The sequence below is a fragment of the Aptenodytes forsteri genome, unplaced genomic scaffold, assembly GCF_000699145.1.
Source record: "Aptenodytes forsteri isolate BGI_AS27 unplaced genomic scaffold, ASM69914v1 Scaffold307, whole genome shotgun sequence".
Taxonomy (NCBI): domain Eukaryota; kingdom Metazoa; phylum Chordata; class Aves; order Sphenisciformes; family Spheniscidae; genus Aptenodytes; species Aptenodytes forsteri.
In genome coordinates this window covers 1,012,138-1,032,669 of record NW_008795303.1, presented here as the reverse complement: position 1 = coordinate 1,032,669, position 20,532 = coordinate 1,012,138, and the positions used below count along the sequence as shown (strand labels likewise).

General features: G+C 38.1%; 1 protein-coding gene across 1 annotated transcript in view; it reads right to left on the bottom strand.

The window, feature by feature from the left end:
* Window positions 1-355: 355 nt before the first annotated feature.
* The window catches only part of XPO4 (exportin 4), a 55,434-nt gene continuing 35,257 nt past the window's right edge, over window positions 356-20,532 (bottom strand). The window contains exons 10-22 of the mRNA XM_009279361.1: window positions 18,755-18,897; window positions 18,494-18,639; window positions 17,129-17,306; window positions 15,223-15,382; window positions 13,392-13,561; window positions 12,250-12,424; window positions 10,836-11,129; window positions 9,722-9,902; window positions 8,053-8,171; window positions 6,983-7,113; window positions 6,082-6,199; window positions 4,719-4,811; window positions 356-1,029 (exon numbers count right to left, since the gene is read on the bottom strand). Of these exons, the coding sequence (XP_009277636.1) occupies window positions 832-1,029; window positions 4,719-4,811; window positions 6,082-6,199; window positions 6,983-7,113; window positions 8,053-8,171; window positions 9,722-9,902; window positions 10,836-11,129; window positions 12,250-12,424; window positions 13,392-13,561; window positions 15,223-15,382; window positions 17,129-17,306; window positions 18,494-18,639; window positions 18,755-18,897 (2,106 nt within the window). The 3' untranslated portion in view covers window positions 356-831. The remainder of the gene's footprint in view (window positions 1,030-4,718; window positions 4,812-6,081; window positions 6,200-6,982; window positions 7,114-8,052; window positions 8,172-9,721; window positions 9,903-10,835; window positions 11,130-12,249; window positions 12,425-13,391; window positions 13,562-15,222; window positions 15,383-17,128; window positions 17,307-18,493; window positions 18,640-18,754; window positions 18,898-20,532) is intronic.

The window sequence follows — 20,532 nt, the reverse complement described above, 5'->3', positions numbered from 1 at the left end:
ACATGAACCTTGCATTAGACACTCATTCCAAAATGACACGTCAACATGAAGGGCTGCAACAGGTACACAGCAGCTTAATGCCAACATCCTAAACCAACTCGGTAGAGTCAAATCTTGCCTTAAATTTCTTATCTAAAGTATATGAGGTTTTTTTTTTTTTTCTTTTAAATTAAGGCAATGAAATGGCTACAGTTCCTAAAGTTCATTTTAGGGGAACAAAAATATACACCTTTTTTCTTCTGAACTTTAGGCAGCAGAACATAATGTAAAAACCTGCATTGCATTAAACATGCAATGTCAGGTTGATGTAGAAAACCAGAACTAAACACAAGTTAAAATACCATTTAGTTTTTCTTCCTCATTGGAACACAAACTCAAACTTTAAGAGAGGAAAAATAAAGCTTAAAATCAGCTAAACTGTTTAGAGCTTTGTATGTATCTGCATCACACTCTAACATGATTTTGGGTAGAAAAGAAATCTGTATGTCTATCTGGCCACTCATATTTTAAACCCGTGGGGGGGAAAGGCACTGAATTTATTTTTCGTTGTGCCCATATCTGTTCGCACATATATGGAAAAAATTTAAATTCCAATTTTCTGTTCATTCTCTCCCACACACAAGTATGACAGATTGCAGCTAACACATAGTAGCAGAAGCTGATTCAAAGTTGACCTCTCCTATTCCATTGTGTTATGTTCAAAATTCCAGGCTCTCTAGAATCTGAGATGGCTGCAAAGAACCCAGAGACAGGTACAAGATTTAGTCAGCATTCAGCATTTCTCAGTGCATTTTGCAGAAAGGGTCTAAATTAGGCATAGAGTTTTGTTGTTTATTTTACACAGAGAAGTCCACCAACATTTGCCATAAATTCTTCTAAACTCTTTAAGAAGGCCATCTTCTGCTTACGGTCCAGTGTAGGAGGAGTGCTGCTTGCAGTAAGCTTGTTGAAGGCATCTGCTAACCGCTGGTAAATTACTGGATCTTGTTGAGTTGATAGCAACGTTTCAACTAGCTCTGAGTATTCAGCCTGTTAAATAAACAAGAATCTTATTAACTTTAAAAAAAGATACAATACATACAACTTCTCTCATCAGGACAAAATCCAGGATCAAGGCTGTGACAGAAAACTATCAATACCTCTCCACCTGTTATCCATTTTCACTGACTAGGGTACCAGAAGGAACTACAGACCTGCAGCCTTTCACTTACCTCTAAACCAGATAAAGCCCTTCAATCAGACCAGGTTTTTTAGTAAGGCTAAAGAAGCCTTCAGAGCTAGGTACAGTGCTTTGCAGTGCAGAGTAAGAAGAAAACTTTAAGGTACACCCTTCAAAGTGCCTTCTGGCTTTTACTTAGCATGGGCTTACTCCTGCAAACCGCACTTCTCTTTCTTCACGCCTGCCCCACGTTCGGCGTGCCTTACCAACCATCTCCTCCCACAGGTTTTCCTTTCTCTAGATTCCCTTCCCTGGGACAGAGAGCTTAGATTCCTTTCTAAGAGTTTCCCACTTATTTTCATGCTTACTTGGACAGAAACAGAAGACAGAGAAACATGTTAAACATGACTAAAAGAACAGTGAAAGAACAGTTGAGAGTTTTGAGAAAAGCAGCAAACTGACTGTAACAGGTGCCTGGCTCAGCTGCTGTGGGGAACACCTGGCTACCTGGTATGCAGCAGCACAGCTCCTGGAGAGGACTTAGCAGAGACTATGGAACCTTGTGCAGCAGGGGATGAGATGGGGACCTAAAAACTCTGCTGGGGGCCAGGATCTGGGCTGTTATTATGGACAGACTGCTGAGGATCATCCTTGGCCCTCAGTCTATCACTGCTTGTTGTTCAGCCACACGGCCACCAACAACACTGCCAGGGGGCACCTGGAGCAAGTCCAGAGTGACTACTGAGCTCTGGGAGCAAGGGTGGAGGACATAGGAGCCAGAATGGCAGTCCCCTCAGTTCTACTGATGAAGGGCTTGGGTGGGGGTAGACACAATATGAAGTTGCCACCTGTGGCTAGTGTCACAGGGTCTTTTTGTCTTACATGATCATGAGTCCTTCTTTGAGGGATGAGGGCTGCTAACAAGAAAGAGGATCCATATGACGAAGTGGCTTAGGAACATCTTTGCCAAAGACTTGCCAACCTGGCAGGAAGGGCTTTAAAGAGCACGTTGGGGGGATGGTGGTAACAGCTTGTAGATAAGTGAGGAGACAGAGACCAAGAGTAGTAAGAACGCACAGAAGTGTGATGGGTTTAAGAGTGCTCATCAGGAAGGATGAAACAGGTTGAAAGGAGGCCAACCTCAAATGCCTGTGCAGAAATGCATTCAGCTTTGGAAACAAACAGGAAGAGCTAGAGCTCCTTGTACAGATGCAGAGCTGCAACATCACTGCAGACACTGAGATGTGGTGGGACAGGTGGCATGACTGGAGTACTCCAATGGACACTCTTTAGGGAAGAAGAGGACAGAAGATTGCCATTTATGTGAAAGGGCAGCTCAAATTAAGGATACTTTTCTATGGACTGGGCAACAATCTAGTTGAGTGCTTATGGGTCATGATCAGAGGAGAGGTGGTAAAGACGACATCATGGTGGGAGCTTGTTACAAATCACCAAAACAGGGTGAGTAGTGGATGAAGTAATCTTCAAGCCACTTGAGGAAGTTTCCAGATCAGACTTAAGAGAGATTACCTCCCTGACATTTGCTCAAATGCCAGATAGACCAACCAGGGGTGACTTTGCATCTGCTACTCACAGCTAGGAAGAGCTGGTCAGGAATGTGGTAATTAATGGCAGCCTTGGCTACAGTGATCATGAAATAGTGGAGTTCAGGATCCTTAGGAGAGCGAGGAAAGAGGGCAGCTGAGTACAGACCCTGGACATCACGAGAGCAGGATTATTCAGCTTATTCAGGAGACTGATGGGTCGGATCCTGCGGGAGAAAGCTCTGAAGACGAAAGGAGCTCAGGAGAGCTGACAGGTCTTTAAGGACAACCTCTTCCAAGCACAAGAATGGCCTGTCCAGATACTGAGGAAAACAATATAAACACATCAGGACACCGACCCAGCTAAGCAGGGAGTTCATGACTGAACTCCAGTGCAAGGAGGAAACATGCAGGAGATAGAAGCAGGGACAGCTACAAAGGAGGAAAACAGAAACATTGTGTGGACAAGAACAATGACAGAAAAGCGAAGTTCAGCTAAAGCTGAATTTGGCAAGGGATGTCAAGGACAAGAGCAGCTTCTACCAGTACATTAACAGTAAAAGAAGGAACAGGGAAAATGTGGGTCCTGCTGTTGAATGGAGCAGGTGATTTAGTGATAACAGACAAAAGAAAAGGCTGCAATACTCAATGCTTTCTTTGCCTTGGTCTTCACTGACAGGTTTTCCCAGACCTTTATGACTAGAGACAGGGTTCAAGGAGGAGAGGAACTACCAGTAGTAAAGTGGATCAACCCAGGGATCTCTTGAGAAATCTTGATGCATACAAGCTCATGAGACCTGACAGAATCCATCCAAGGGTTCAGAAAGGTGGCTTACGTCATTACAAGGCTGCTCTCTATCATCTTTGAACAACTAAGAAAATCACGAAGCAAGTACTCCTGGAAGCTATCTCTGGGCACATGAAAGAGAAAGGGATTGAGAACAGCCAGCGTGGATTTACCGAGGGTAAATCATGCTTTACCTACCCGACTGACTTCTGTGATGAAATGACTACATCTGTGGATGAGGGGAGAGCACTGGATGCCTGATGTTAGCAAGTCTTTAGCAGTCTTGCACAGCATCCTTGTAACCAAGCTGGGATTTTATTGTCTAGATGGGTGGACTACTACATGGGTGAAAACACACCTGTATCGTCAGTCTCTAAAGGATTGTGGTTAATGGCTCATGTTCCACCTGGAAGCTGGTTACAAGTGGCACTGAGAGCTCTCATCAGGGACTTGTCCTGTTAAATATTTTAGTGAGTGACCTGGAGGAGAGGAAGTGCACTCTCCTCAAGTCTGTGGATGAAACCAAACTGGGGAGTGCAGCCAGTGCATTCAAGGGCAGGACTGACATTCAGAGACACCTAGTCAGGCTGGAGGAATGAACTGACAGAAAGCTCATGAAATTCAACAAGGACAAATGCAAAATCCTGCAGCTGAAACAGACTAACCCCCTGCAACTATACAGACTGGGAACTGACAGGCTGGGGAGCAGTTCTGCTGAATAAAGGACCTGAAGGTCCTGGTGGACAGCAGGCTAAGCAAGTTAGCAGTGTGCCTTGTCAGCAATGAACACTAGCAGCATGCTGGGCTGTATTTACCATTTGTCTTTACACAGCACTTAGATTAGATGTGCAATACTGTGTCCAGTTTTGGACTCCTTAACACAAGAAGGATATTGATGAACTTGAATGAGTCCAGTGGTGGGCCACCAAGACAGTCTGGCAGGTGCTGAAAGCACATGAATTACAAGGATAATAAAGCATTCAACAGGCTGCTCAGAGAGGCTTTGGAATATCCATCTTGGAAGTTTTCAAGACACAGCTGGAAAAAGTCCTGAGCAACCTGATCTGAATTCAGTGTTGACCCCACTTTGAGCAAGAGGTCGGACTACAGACCTCCTGAGGGTCCCTTCCAACCTGAACGATTTTATGATTTGCCAGACGCACAGTAACTAACCACTCTCCTTTAACAAATGACGGGTTTTCATGGTGTAAGTGTCTAAATGCCATACCTGATGCAAACACACTAATGTGTAGAATGCTTCACCTGCTGCAGTTGTCATTTCTGTATTGTGCTTCTGAAGTACCAGCATATCAAAGACCATCTGAAATCACAAAATAGAAGTAGTTACAGAAGTGTAAACTTAACTTTCTACTTTACCGAGACTTGCTGCTGAACATCATCTTCAATTCTGATAATAATAATAATGAACATGTATTTACAAACATCCAAGTCTGTTGTTTGCTTTGTTGCTTTTTTTTTTTTAAATTTAGGTATCAGTAATCAGAAAGCCAAGTTCTTTTAGAAGTCGAGTCTTGGCTTAACAGCACAAATTCACATCTCAAAGCACTGAAACCTGTTGTTGATTTATACGTGTTCTTCAGAGAGAAATGGCATCTCTTGTACTTTTCTCCAAAAGCTGCAGATATGCCACAGAAATTACGAAAAAAGCCTTTGTTCTTCCAGAATAAAACAGGGAACTTTTTCCTCAAGTTTTGGAGACTCCTACAGCTCACAGAAAGCCAAACAGGGAACAGATTAATAAGAACGGTATTATAATTTTAAGTGGAAATGTAGAGAAAAGGCAGAAAGCTATGTTAACTTAAAAGAAATATAAAGACAAAATTATTTAAGGTGTTTCTCATTCTCTCAGCTTGGCTGATGTATGCTTTTAATGAGCAATCCCCAGAAGTTTGAATGTCAGTTTGGTAAGAAAAGATGTCTTAAGGAAAACTGAAGTCTTTACAAAATGAGAAGACAAGCACACAAGTTCCCCAATTACTTTATTCCTAGTTAGCAGGAACCTGGTTGCTACCAGGTCACTCCAAAATTTGATGAGATAGAGTGGATGGTCCTAAAAAGAAAGTACTAAATATGATACTGGATTAAGAAAACACGTAATTCATTGGATGCATTGAATAAATGACAGCATTTTCTTTCTAGTTCCCAACTATGCTCTTTTTTCTGCCTCTTGTTTTAGTACTTTATCCAGCCTCCAGTTCACACAATTCTGGAAGCCTTCTATTTCACAGCTTCCACAGTAAACGTAACTGCTAAAATTGTCAATCAGGTTCATTCTAGAGCTCGTGGACAGAGCATGGTTAAATATAAATTGCATTCTGAGAGGCTCAGGTCTTTTGTTGATTGGCAATAAGTAATTTCCTCCCTCTACGCCTCCATCCTCCTTTGTACTCTAGTCCACCGTCTCCAGTCCTTCATGCTCTTTCTTCTTACACTGCCAGTTTTTTAGGTAACAGGCTGTTTCTTACTATATGTGTGATCCTGATTAACCCGGTGAGATATGGTCACTGTTTGGCCTCTTGATGCTACCTGTATGCAAAAAACCAAAGTAACACGAAGCGCAGATGCCTTACCTTAAGAAAGTGCCTTGTTGCTAGAAAAAGGGTTGAATCTGTTTCTTGTGCTTTTGCACACTGTTCTGCTAGTGGTGTTACAGCCTCCAGACAGAGCTGGCAAACCTCTGAACTCATTCTGATAATGGGTGTTAAAGAATCAAAGTCAGATTTCAATTAAATTGTGGTAAAACTTCCCAATGGTGTCACTAGAAAATATTTTAAATGCTTGTATGTTCCAAGATTTCTTTTTACTATAAAGCTGTTAATAAAAAAATTAAATTAAAAAAAAATAGAAAAAGGGGAAAAAAAAAATAATTCCAACTTTGTTGCTTTCCTCTATTAGCTACACGCCCTAAGGTAACATAACCCTCTCTGACATAACATTTTCAGAAAGAGTCCCTTATGGTCAAGCTCATCTGTTTCTGACACGTGCCACAGATTAGTGAAAATGGTACTCCCATTATGAGAGGGAGAACCCATTGGCACCCTGACAGGAAATGCTCTGGAGCCAGCCCAGTAGAACAGCAGCAGTGTTTTGTATTACCAGCTGAGCAACTAATTCAGGAATGGCTTTGGGATACCAGCTGAAGGCTTATGAAGTTACACACTCTGAAGTGAAGTAATGGAGGCAGCAGGAATGGCTGCCAGAAAAAACTTACATGCTAAACCACTTAAAGGCCTCGTTCAAACAACAGGAGTCAGAGGAAATTCAGCTAATACTAGAATCTCAATAGACACTACAGTGAAACTCTCAATCACCAGGAGCAGAGAGTAAGAGTCGATTACCGAGATATAATTATATATACACAGAGACTGATAGAAGAGGAAAAAAATGCAAAGAAAAATAAATCAGACTTTTAACAGGTCCTTATAAAAGCAACTCAGATTTTTAAACACTCCCAAGCTCTATAAAGGATACGATGACATCCCTAACTCCAGTGAGTACATTAGGCTCTTAAAAAGGTCTTCTGGAAGTTGTGGAATTTTCTCAGGGAATATCTCACAGATGAAAGTGATTAACTTGTAATATTGATTACACAGGGATGGAAACTGTCAAAAGAAAAACACGGTAATTTTAGAATCAATCACATAACTCTATTCTGACATAATTTCCATCTATACAAAGAGATGGGACCGATGCTTTCCATTGAAGAAGAAAAGACAATTTTAGTTGACAACTTCAGAGTCATTAGAATGGCTACAACTTTATTAGCAAACACTGTGGTACAATAAAAAAGATTGCTAAAGCTAAACAGTTGATGGTGGGAGTCTGGTACCTGCTCTGTACAAATTCAAGGAGTTTTACTTAAGACATGAGCAAGTCTAGTCCTGTGGGGTAAAAGCCTTGGACACAATAGAGGGGCTCCTAGGGTACATCCTTTGACTCAGTTTCATCTAAAATGGATGTAGCTCTCATGCTCAGCGAGGGCTACTCTGGTAGCCCGCATGTTAAGAGGGGACAACTGAGATACACTTCAGAAGTGTTCCCCGATTCAAAGTAAAACATTAACACAGTGCAACCCAATGAAATACTGCCATTCCATTATTTCATATTTTACCGTTCTACTAACAAGCGGCTGATGTCTATGATATGAAAGCCAGCTGTATTGTGAAAATAATTAAAGAGTTACTACTTGCTCCCAGATATTTTTTTTTTCTTTTAACTAGTATCACTGTTTATGCTTCCTATCCCATTTCTAACACTATCAGAAAAAGGATTCCACAAGCCACATTTCAGGTTTGGCTAATTGACCTGCACAGACTCACTTTTGGAAGAAAAAAGTTTTGTTTAGGCCCTTCAAATATACATTTTCTCAGCTTACAATATTTCTTTGCAAATAGTACCTAGAACTAGGGAACAATTATTTGCGTTTTTAAAAGCCTAGAAAACTCAGCTTATGGAGGTGGAATGCATATAAGAATGAATTCTGGGAATTCATTACTATAAAGCTTTCATATTCTAGCAACTACGTGTAAAAATATACCTACCTTCAGCAGATCCTGGGACATCAGAGGCAGAACTAGATTAACCCCATATAAGACAACATCTGCTGCTGATACAGATCTATTTGTAGCTTGCCCAGGCTCATGTCCTCTAAATACTTCATCTGTAGAAAAGACAAAAAATTTTTTGTATAAAAGGAGGATTAAACATATTGAAGGAAGAGTCCCATTTCTTTATAATAAAGACATTTTTAAAAATAGGACTATTGCCCTCTCCCCAAACAAAAACATGAGGCACTGTATTAAAATAGAAACTTAGTGAGTGGAGACTGCCACATCACTCTATATTTATATTCATCAGGACTAAGCATTTCATAATCACATGTACCAGATGGCATGCTAAAACAGAACACTTCAGATACTCTGAGGGCTCCCTTCCATTACAGAACATTGCATGTTTCTAGTGATAGCTGCTTCATGCCTGCACACATAAAACAGTGAGCAAAATATTACTGCATTTTTATACTTTATATACACACACACATTATATATTTACATATGTTTATATATATTTTATAAACACAAGGAAAAAAAAAGGGACAGTTAATGCAGAAAATTCTGTAGTTTAGATGTTGCCAAGTTTTCTCCAGTTACAGGTAAGACCTACATTTCCCATCAACTGGCAGTGACCTTACTTTTATAATTCCTGCATTGAGTCAGCAACAGCATGCAGACAACTTTCAACACGTTTGGTCTCTGGGCATTACATTTAGGTAGTATTCACATTCCTTAGTTTCATGGTAAGTATTTTACAGTGTTTTTCATGCAACTAACTTCCAAAGTCTGACCTCAAAGAGAGTAAGTTACATGGCATTGAGTTGTCCACTCAATGGACAAAGTCTAAATCTTCTAAATCTGGTTCTGTATTTGTGTTGTGCATGCACGACAAAAAACTAGATTGATGCACTGAATTTCGGAGCACAACGTTCTCTCTTTCAAGACGTATCTCAGAAAAGCAATGAACAACAAAACAACCTAGGCACATTCAGTTTGTTACTGAGCATGTTTTCTGTGCAAACTGTATAGGACATAGTAAGATCTGAATCATGCAAATGTGTTTCAACTTATTTAAAAGCAATGCAGCACAGCTAAGCTAGAACTGGCAGATGACATTCAGGACTACCGCAATTTTAAGTGGCAAATATACAGAAGAAAGTAACAGGCTGGGATACATAAAAGAACCCTTAACTACACCCACATACACACAGAACATACAAAGCATGTTCTGTGAATGAGGAATACAGAACACGTTCAAACGTGATGGAAATTTAATGAGCTCAGCATTTCACAAAAGTTGGATCTTGTACTAAGACGATAATCCATCTGCCCTCTTGCGGTAATTTACTATTCTGACTTCTCTATGGGTTTTTTGTTATAAGACGGCTGCTACTACATGTTCAGACTTGCAATATTCAAATTTCAAGCTGTTTCATACATGCCCTATTTATTTTATGAGAGCAATAATAGTTTCAGATGCTAGAATACTGTGAGAAGTCCTTCCTTTGCTACTGGCACATTAAATAGTAATTTCCATATCCTGATCTAATCAAGCCTAAACTTCAGTTTTTACTTTACCTGGATTGAACACATGCCCCACAGTGTTTTTTACAGTTTAGAACACGTTATGGTTCAGCAATTACCAATTCCTTCATACCTGTATCACTGAAATCTATGAATTCTTTTGATAGAAGATTAGTGAGAAGCTCCATAATAAGAAGGAGATCCTGGTACTGGTCTTCTTCTGCTGTAACATCTATCCGTTGTCGACCTAGATTATTCTTGGAATACACCTGGAGCAGAGTTAGGCAGGCCTCATACAAGTTCATGGCTTTGGTCTACAAAACAACGTTAGATAATAAGAAAACTTCCACATGCTAAAAGTGACACACTTTGTTTTAAGATGGCATTACTTGGTTGATGATACCTCAAGATTTTAATTTCAGTTATATAACCACTTTTTGTAACAACTGCACACAAAATCATCAAGGAGACAGCCACCTTAAACAATAAGAACACTTACAGCCATATATTGATGTGCTACCCATTGAAACAGCAGAACATTACTTTTATCAATTCCTCCATTTTATCTTTTGTTGATGTTGTTGTTAAGAGTGGCTTGGGACAGGCTGACACATCTCACTAATCTCACAAACTAGATTACTAACAAAATCCCTTGGGGACTCACTTCAGCTATCAAAGTTTGGAGCCATAACACACTATTTGTGCATACCCAGTTTGGAATAGGCAGGATCGCTTCTGGATGCAAACCCAAAACTAGCCAACAGTGCAAAGATGTAAGTGCAAAGATGTAAGTGTACTGCACTGACTCGTTTTACCAAATAATATCTTGGCATCCATTATGCCTTGTTTAGGACCAAGGCAGTGTCTCTATGGTATGCATTTGTCACATAAAACAGTGCTGCAATTCTCCTAGACAAGCCTTCAGCTAAGTTTGATATGGGTAAAAAAAGTACTCAACATGGTCTGCACTCTTTTGCCACTCATGCATAGTTAGATTAGTGATGAATGATGGTTAAGTTTATTGGTATAAGAACAGTCTAGATGTCCTGCTTTTAATCTTTGCAAGTGTATGTTTTTAAACAAAGGAATTCCTCTAACAGATGTGACCGTATAGTATTCCTTTCTCTATAGAATATAAAAATCACTATCCTTTATTTGTTTAAGGGATAGCACTGTATACACACGTGCGCGCACATACACACACACACACACACTCTTCCCCTTCCTCCCCTTTTGGTTGTATTTACCTCTCCAAGATAGCAAATTTGTTTATGTGCAACTTCAACAAAGACTTCTATTATGAGATTAACAGTCTCTGGTGTGTTTTTGTATACTTCCATTAATCCAATGCAATTATTAAGGAAGTCCATTAGGAAATTGAAGAGAATTGCTACGTTATCAATCTGGGTAGCCTCAGCAATGCCACAGAGTGCTTCTAATGTAGCAGTGATTTCCTGTTTCACTTCCTCCTCCTGACAGATCTGCTGAAAATTTTCTTGGTTTATCACATTCAAGAATCGCTGCTGAAGTGGCTGAAGAACCTTCAAATTTTTTAGAAAAGTCACATTAAGGTAAGCATACTATTACATGAGATGTGAGGTTTAAGTAATTTAGCAAGTTCATGGGTTGCTTTTGGCACGGCAGTACAAGAATCATTTCCAGTTTCCAACGGCTCAATTATGTTATTATCTGTCACATTATCGTAAGCTGAAGTGGTAGTGATTAGTGATTCTCATTATCCATCATCACCTGCAGGCTGGCTTCAAAGCGAGCACCTCCATAAATATTTTACATTATTTTGTAATCTTTACACAAATGACAATGACTTTCTCTGGCTCACAGTATTTCATTCTCTTCCAAATTCAGTATTAGGGGAAAAAATTGTTACAGTTCATCAATGAAAGCATTAATTAAGATTCGTGTTCACAATTATCTTTGTCATATTATGATTCTCAATAGTGCAATCTCTTTTGTAATCAGCTGTGTTTGGAACCAATTTAGAAACTTCTATAAAAATCGTTAAATGTTTTTCCAATTACTTCCAGTGCATTATAGTCTTCGATGACTAATTTCAGAGCTTTGCTAATAAAAGCAAGTTTCTTTCAGAAGGCCAATGCTTTACAAAGTCATGCGGTGTTCACTGATCACATTCCAGCTACCTTCTAGCACCAATCTTTCTGGTATTAAATATCTGAGCTTTAATGGAGCCAGGGCACAAAAAGCTGGTCAAGGCTCTTCATTATGTTCCACAATTAGCTTTTTACTTACTGTCATTATCATTAAGTGAATAATTGAATAATTCATAACATCACCAAACTAAAATAAAAGGAAGAAATGACACAGTTCCAAGGGAAATTCTTAACCTTTTATAATAGTCTCTTTCAAGTGTACTGCTATACTGGCTGTTTCACGAACCCTCTAGGTAATTATTAGTTGTTTCTGTTTAGGTTGTGATGTTTTAGATATAATTTTTGGCAGGTCCTGGCTGCCATAGAACTATTGACCTTCAAAGAGAGAATAATTTAAAAAATTATCAATATTACATGTTCAAAATCAAAAGATTCTGTACAAGTTGATATTCTGTCACCATAAAATTCCCTAAACTAAGTTGTTTATACTACTCACTAAAATGCAGGTGACAGAAGCATCAAAATCGCTTACCTCTGTCCAGTATTGTTGCTTTGTTTCTGTATCCATATGAGCAAAACCTCCTAACACTAAAGCTTTCATTAGTGTTCTCTGCACAGAACTGGACAAATAGTGAAGAGGAGGGCTTCGCCTTGCAAATTGTTTAGCTAAATTCCACCAGTTTTCACATTGAATAACTAAGTTTGCCCTAGAAGAGGGAAAAACAGTTTAATTAAAGAAAAGACTTCACAAAATTGTATGAACAGAGTGCATCAGGTTGCTAGCAGTTGTCAGAAGGTGGGGTTGTTTTTTTTTTTTAATTTTAATTCCTTTATTCTTAGGCTAAATCGCCTTTTGACTTTCATCTTATTAATGCCTCACCTCTAAGATTTCTATAGTATATATTCTGAAAATAGCTCAATTTGTATGGGAGATAAGCAGGGAAGTGCTTTAGTTTTACACACATACACACACAGAGTTAATGGACATATTGCATGGATTAAAAGCTTAGTCTCATTATGTCATGATAAAATAAGCAGTTTATTCCAAAACTAGCTCCTGTAGGTTTTAGTTTTTTCAAAAAAACTCCTCAAGCGCTTAACTCCTCAAACTTCAGAACAGTCTTTCAGCAGACTCTGAATGCATGATTGCATGTACAATTGCATGTCAATTCACAAAAAGTAAAACATTCAAGAATTTCCCGCTTCACAATTTGTAATACCAAAGAAAACTTTGAAATTTGTCTGAATCTGCCAAATCCTGGAATTTTTAGAAAATTTTTTTATATGTTTACAAAACACATTTTATACTGACTTAGCCAGTATCTGAACTCTTAATCCAGAAGAACTTGTTCAACAACAATAAACAACATCACAAAAATCCTTGCGATAAGAGTGGAGACCAGGAGAGTTTTCCTTTCTCACTGTTTAAGAGTGAGGCACAAACGTAGGGGAAGGAGAGTGCACTTCTAAACAGTAACAAAAATTAGGTCATGTTTTGTCAAATCTAGGTCTCACTCCTCACTTTGTCAGACAATTTTTTTTCCATTTATAGTATGTTACTAAAGTAATTTGACTTACAGAGACATGAAGTGCCCTATATCTGGATTACTTTGGCCAAAAAAATTTAAAGGAAGCAAAAGAAATTTTTTGACTTCCAGAGGTATAGCAACTTACCGCTCTCTCCTTTCCACTAATGTTACTAGCAGTTGTACAGTATCATTTGCAAGGTCCTGCTCTGAACTCCACACTGCCAGGTTACTGATCACTTTTTCTAAAAGGTAACCCACAATCCACTGGGAACCCTCTGTATCAGCACCAAATGCTGTACTAAATGGCAGACTTATCTATAAGAAAAGCATTAAAATGAGTGAGTTTTACAGAAGCCAGAACCCCAAAGTGTATGGTAATCATTGTCAGCAAATTCTTTTTTTCAGGCTGTCACTTCTTCCCTACTTAATACACAAATGTTACACAGACAAAGGCAAAGAATACCTGTAATAGAAAAATCTTTGCCAAATTTATCTTGCAATTTTACACACAACACCTAAAACAAAGAGAAGTTTCAACCTCATTACAAAACCAGGTTTGAGTATGTCTAGCTTTTAATGCCAGTGAAAGTTCAAGAGCTTTAAAAATTAAAAGAAAGATTCCAAAATCATCTCCCAAAAGTGTTTCCATGAATTTACGATGAAATTCCTCAAAATTCAGTCATAACAATTATTAGAAATAAACCTAGCTGTTGATCTAGATTGAATCTTGTAAAAACTTATTTTCATTGCAATTTTTCTGCATCTGCTTTCTGCAGATTCTTCCTTCAATCTCTACATCTTTTAGGAAAGATGTCACATTCTGGTCCTGGCACATTAAAATATGCTTCCTTGAAACTGCTTGTTCTCCTATCTTTAAAAAGTTTCTCAAGAGTGAAATCCAAAGATTTTGTAATAATTGTGCAGGGGCTTCCTGTCAGCACACTACTAACATTTCTAACTTTAAAAGTCATAATATATACGTGACTGAGCATAAGGTTTAAATAGAGGTTTCAATCACTTTCACATGTCAACACAAACTAAACGTGCATTTCCTAGATACTCTATTTTGTTTCTTCATATAGTTTCTCATGTGGATCTCCTTCTTACATGCTCTCCAATTCTTCCCCAACTGGTACCTTTACAAATTCTTAGCTCTGCTGTAAGTACAAGCCGAATAATATGATTCCAAGTATTTACAAGTCTTTGGTATACCTATTTTTGTTAAGGAGGGCCTCCTGAAGCGTTAGTATTCTTAGTTGCTTCAGTAGAGGAAATAAAGGGGAAGAGGAGGAGGCTTTCTTCTTGAAAGTTAGAGCCAATAGGACCTCCTCAGGATGAGTGGCCTCCATCAGCTAGCTGGATTACAGTTAGTTCTATAAGCAAAATCAGGATCAAGGTCTAATCATGATTAGTGCTGCCCAAACATGATAAGAAGTTGCCCTTTACAAAGAATGCACCATTGAAATCATGATATATACAGTGAGAACATATGAGAATGGGGAGAGGAGAGAAAGTAGCATGACATTAGCTAATGTATACTACCTTGTGATTGTGTTAAATATCTAATTCAGAATCATGACCAGGTTACTCACTAAATCATCCATCAAGGGCAACCACTGTATTAGAGATGAACTGTAAGACCTGATGGAGAGCGAGAAGTAGCTTATAAAATTGTCAGTGAGTTTCACCCACTATGCAGCCTGAGAATGTGCTATGCTATTCTACTATGGCAATGGCCACAAAAAAATCACATTTGCACCAAAATATGCAAGAAGGGTCCTTTAACAACTTATATTTCTAATCAAAAAACTGAAGAAAACATCAGCTTTCAAACAAATTCCAAAATAAACCACAACCCCTTTAACATTAAAAATGCTTTATCATTGCACTTTAAAATAGCTACACTGACATCTGCATTCACAGGATAATATTATTGCTAATACTCACTGATTAATTCATAAAAGTTATATCCTTACCTGATCATACAGCTTTTCATCTACTAGGAGGTAAGTCTTTGCCCAGCGCTTGAGGAACCATACAATATCTTTGCCCATCTGGGGGCTCAGAAGGTGTGTGAGATTTGCTCTTATTGCTCTAGATTCTACTTCTGACACTCTTAAAATAGCAGATAACAACCTGCAGATTTAAAATACAATGAGGATGCTGAGAGTGGTTTTTGGAGAAGCAATGAGACTACCAAACATTTATTTTTCATGAAATATGACAGATGGAACAGGATAACACAGAGTAGTTCATCTCTAATGAAGTAAAAAGCACCTGAGTTTACTGTTTCTTTAAACACAAGGAGAGACAGACAGGATAGACTGGCAAATATCCTCCAAAAAGTCAGAATATGCATTAAAAGATAGGGTGATTATCTTTGACATCAAAATTACTGCAACAAAGAATCCTCACAGGCATTCTGACATCAAGGGAATGAAGGCAAATGGACTACTTGGAGTGCTTGAAAAACTTTTTTTGAAAATTGATTCTCCCTTCCTTGCATGATCAAGCTTAGTGACCAAGTGGGGCCTAATTGTGCAGCTTTTGCAGTGTGATGCATACTGAAGAGCAGAAATGATCAGCTGTTTCTCTCTCTTTCATTACCGCAGAGAAACAGTCTGAAATAGCAGATCACCAGGTGATTACATTAATACAATCAGTCCATAAACCTACATTAAATATTAGCTTTTGTAGTATATCAATTAAATTTGGTAAGAATGCACGAGGAATTTGGAAGTTAACAGTGGTCTATTTCTTGAAGACGTTTCAGAGCTATTGCCAGAGAGCCTCAAATCTCTCCTCATTTAGATCTGGTTTTACTCCCATCACCACTAAGACACTGCATTAAGAAATCCCGTTTGTTGGCCACTTCTTGAAGCTGCCAATAGTATCAGTAAGCAGTATTGAAACTTCTAAACATTAGGCAAATCATTGCCAATGAAGATCCATTTTTCTAGCCTCTTCCAGAAGAAGAAAATGTTAAGTACACAAAACAACTATCTTGGGTGAAGAATCTTCCATGTCAATTAAAAGTGGAATGCAATCTTCTGAAGCGTGAGGATTCAAATTGAGAAGTCCTTTGTGGGCATCAGCCTTCTTGCAAAAAGAGAACGGAAACCCCCTCTCCTGCTCCTTTTATAGGCTAATAGTGATATGTGTACATAGGTGACAACAATTCCTCCTACATCGAGGACCAATTGAGCTGCTACTGCCAAGCTGGGGCAGTAACTCATGTTCACAGTAGACAAGCTCACTGACGCTCTGGAAAGCATGTGCTTAAGCTGTACGTGTGCTGAATGAATTATAAAGCACATAGTATATTATCTAAAGATTTTGATCTACCAACTTTTTAGCAATTTAAGTAATTTTAAGGACTTTCTGTAACAGATGAAAGATGGGTTTTCAGTAGAGATATAAACACATTTCTCTATTTCCAAGACTTTGGCTCATGTCCTCTGTTAAGACTATTAGGTCATCAATCTAGTCATTTCAGCCTTCCCATCTTGACTCAGTTTTATGTGTTTTGATGCCTTACTCTCATTTTTCTTCTCAGTTCTCCCCTGGATCACCTCGACTTGAAATATCATCTGTATTTACCCTGCCTTTCTTTACCCTAAAAAAAAAAAAAAAATCACTTCACCTTTTCTGTCTTTTCTTAATCTCTTTTGTAGCGTTGCCTTAATATGTCTGTAATAAAACCATTCTTATAAATTATTTGCCCTTACTTTAATACTAGTTAAAAGAGACACTTCTTTTCCAATGTTCAGTGTTTACATATTGCTTTTTTACTTTTCAAATTCACAGAAGTCCACTCACAATCTCATTTTTTTCCTCTGAAAAAGCATTTAACACATTTAATAGCATGAGATGCATCCTTACCTAATTACAGAATCAGTTCTGTTGTACCCTGGGATGGAAGAGGCCTTTTCTCCTGGAGATCCTAGAATCTGAAGTGTCGTATTGATGTCAACCTCAGCTGAATGTTTAATGGAATATTCCATTACTTCTGGAGGTATTAGCGGAGTCTCTCCCTGAGTATCATTAGCCAAGAGGTAGCCTTACATTAAAAAAGAAAGAGTGATCACATCTTTCTACCCTAGGTTAACTTACGGCTTTTTGATTAGAGAATCCATTGGCTTAACTGCAGACATCACACCAGAATCAAATGTTTGTACAAACCCTGACTAACGCTGTTTAAATACATGTAAGTTAACTTTAGAATCCTTAAAGCCATTCAGTAGAGAAGAACCTAAAGTGACATTTTGTTGTCACTTTTTTCTTCTTCTGTTACATGATAAAAAGCACCTTGATTTTACAGCTTCCCCACTGAGTCCATCTCATTTGGGACTTCTATTCTGCTAATGTTTCTAATCTGTCAGAGGCTTTCAGACACAAAGCACATGTGATATAATAAAGTTTTCCTTGCATAGCAACTGCAGATCAGGTGAAGCACGGGTTTTTATACAATACTCTGGTGTCCAGATAATTAATATTCATTCCAGCTTTAGTTGTAGTTTTCAACGCCTGATCTCATGACCATCTGTGAGCTACAAACTCCACCCCACAGTGATACAAAAATATTATAAACACATTTATGTCAACATCTGAGAGCAACTAAAACATCAGATGTTCAAAAAGATCCCACAAAATATTTCATAAAGTATACATTTCTCCTAACAAAGTACAGACACTGTTGTTATGTTTTGCAAACAGATGTAAGAGAGTTCCATCTAAAAATAAAATCAAAAAGGTTCTAAATTCAAGTTCCCTGAAGCATAACAAAATGTCAGGACGTGGATCATCAGCCCTGAGAGATTCCAGAACTTACTTGATTCTTTGCCACCACTGAGTGATACTGTTATCCTGATATCATGTCAATTCCCTTATAAAGTCATGTGCCCCCAACAATACAACTGATATCATGAACAGACTAATTTCTTGAATAGGTTGACTGATAAGACATCTCAAAAAATCTATAACAAAATCAGTTGCGGGAATTTCCAAAGGACATACCTCATGTAGAGATTTCATCAATCTTTTAAAGATAACGTTCATGCTACTCAAGGCAGATGAAAATAAAACAAAGACTTTGCAAGTAGCGTATGTAAGATGAAAGCATCATAAGGGATAAAATTTATAGTCAATTAAGAGTAGTTGATATACAGGGATTTTATTTTTTTTCCTGAGGTGTTTCAGCTGCAATAAGAATACCAGAATAAGTACAATTTAAAGCTGTTCACTAACCTGTGACTAAAATAAGCCAATGAATATCCTCATACAGGTCATCAAGCACTTTATTGTCAATTGAGCCTGATGCTGGTGAGGCAAGTAACTGCTGCTGATGTCTTTGCAACTGACCATGGAGCCTTGTCACTCGGTCTTCTAATAAACTGTGGACAAATAACAATAAAATAACTTCACTGTTTTTAAATTGTTTCAGCAAAGTCAGGCTTTTAATATTTGATGGCTTTATTGATTTGCATTCATTACTATTTTTTTTTATACCTTGTAAGAAGAGGTATACAGTGTTCTGCAGCAATTCTCCCCAGCATGCCTACGCTGGCCAACTGGTCACAGAACTGGTCTCTGTCATCTTCCTGCAGTTCACTTATTTCTTCTTCTTCCCGAGAGGCCACACCATTGGCAGTCTTTGGTTATTTCAACATAATTAGAAGCAACCAGTTAGTGTTATACTTGTTAAATTTTATCATCACCACAATTTTCTACATTATTTTGGCTTTTTCTTTCAAGGTGTTTTGCACGGATGAACAACAGACATACTAAATTAGACACAGAAGAGTTAAACAGAGGTGTAAACATGGCTTCATATTGTTTTGAAATCAGCTTTTCACAAACTCATTAGCAAAATGCCACATTCAGTTAATTGTATATTTGCTACCATTTCCAATAGTGCTCTCAAGTCAAAAGATTCACTGTGAAAAAAGGATAAGAGTTATGAAAATTGATACTTGTTATTAATAGGATAAGCACAGGCTGGACAATAGCAAAACAGCTTCTTCACATCACAGAATATATAAATCAGCTCTGTCGAGCATCCACTGCTAGAAGTGCGATATAAGGTACTGAATGACTCTGGCTCACGAAGACGGTCTGCAAACCCAGTGGTCAGAAGATTGCTGAAGTACATTTGCATTTCAAATCACATATATAGCAGACCAAGAACCATTTTAAACACTGGAACTTCCATGCTTTCCCCTATTCATTAGTCAAAGATATTGTTCTCAGTTGTCTGAGATCTTACGTAAATCACAGAATAGGTAGTATTTGTCATGATGAAATGAGAATCATCTCTTTCATTAAAGATTTTCCATAACCCATTGTTAGAGGGGAAAAAGGTTTAAAAAGTAAATGCTATAACCTCAGGAAAACAGAATACTTATAACCATCATCTCAGTTTCATTTCTTGCTGATGCAGAAGTTGTGCTGTTTGATTTCTCAAAGCTTATCTTGGCTGCATTATAAAACTACTTAAATAATAATCAGACCTTATTCCTTGAAGAGATGAACCATTACATGTAGAAACTAAGCATCGATGTTTAAATGTTTTAAAGAAAATCACTTAAAAAAAAAAAAATCATAAAATTTACACAACTAACAAAGTAAAATACAAGTGACAGAGAAAACCGTCAGTGACAGCATACAAGTGACAGTCTGCTTTGTTTCTATAAAGGCTGTGGAAAACTGAATCCACACACAACTCCTTATCCAAAGTGCTTTTAACCCATCTTTTCTTTATGTAACCCACCAAATCATTCCCTTTTGGCAACTTCAAAGTTGCAGCTGTTTACTGAAGAGTGAGCCTCTGCTCTCAAAGCAGAGACTGAAAGTTCCTGTTACTGCTTTGATACTGAACAAGAAGCATTCTAAAATGCCAGCTGTGGCTTTTAAAAGGTTACCCATGGGATAAATGACTTATCTCACAGAATGACATGAATTAACCTGTGTATACAAGTTATGTCAAGACCGCTTGATATGAATTCAAAGTTCCCTTGTGAAATATTTCTCTCTGTTTTGGCTCTGTTATTACCATCTGTTACATATTGAGATAGAATTAAGTTTTATATGGTGCTTTTCAGAATGAGGTATCTCGGAGATCTTTGCACAGCATCAAATTAAAGAGAGATTTTATACAGTTATTGAATTGAATCTATGCAATAATTAATTCATCCAACATCTACATCCAACTTTCTGTATGAAAATCTATTGTAGTAAGATCCAGACTCCTGGCAAAGAGACTAATCTGCTTTCTTTCTCAATGGTTC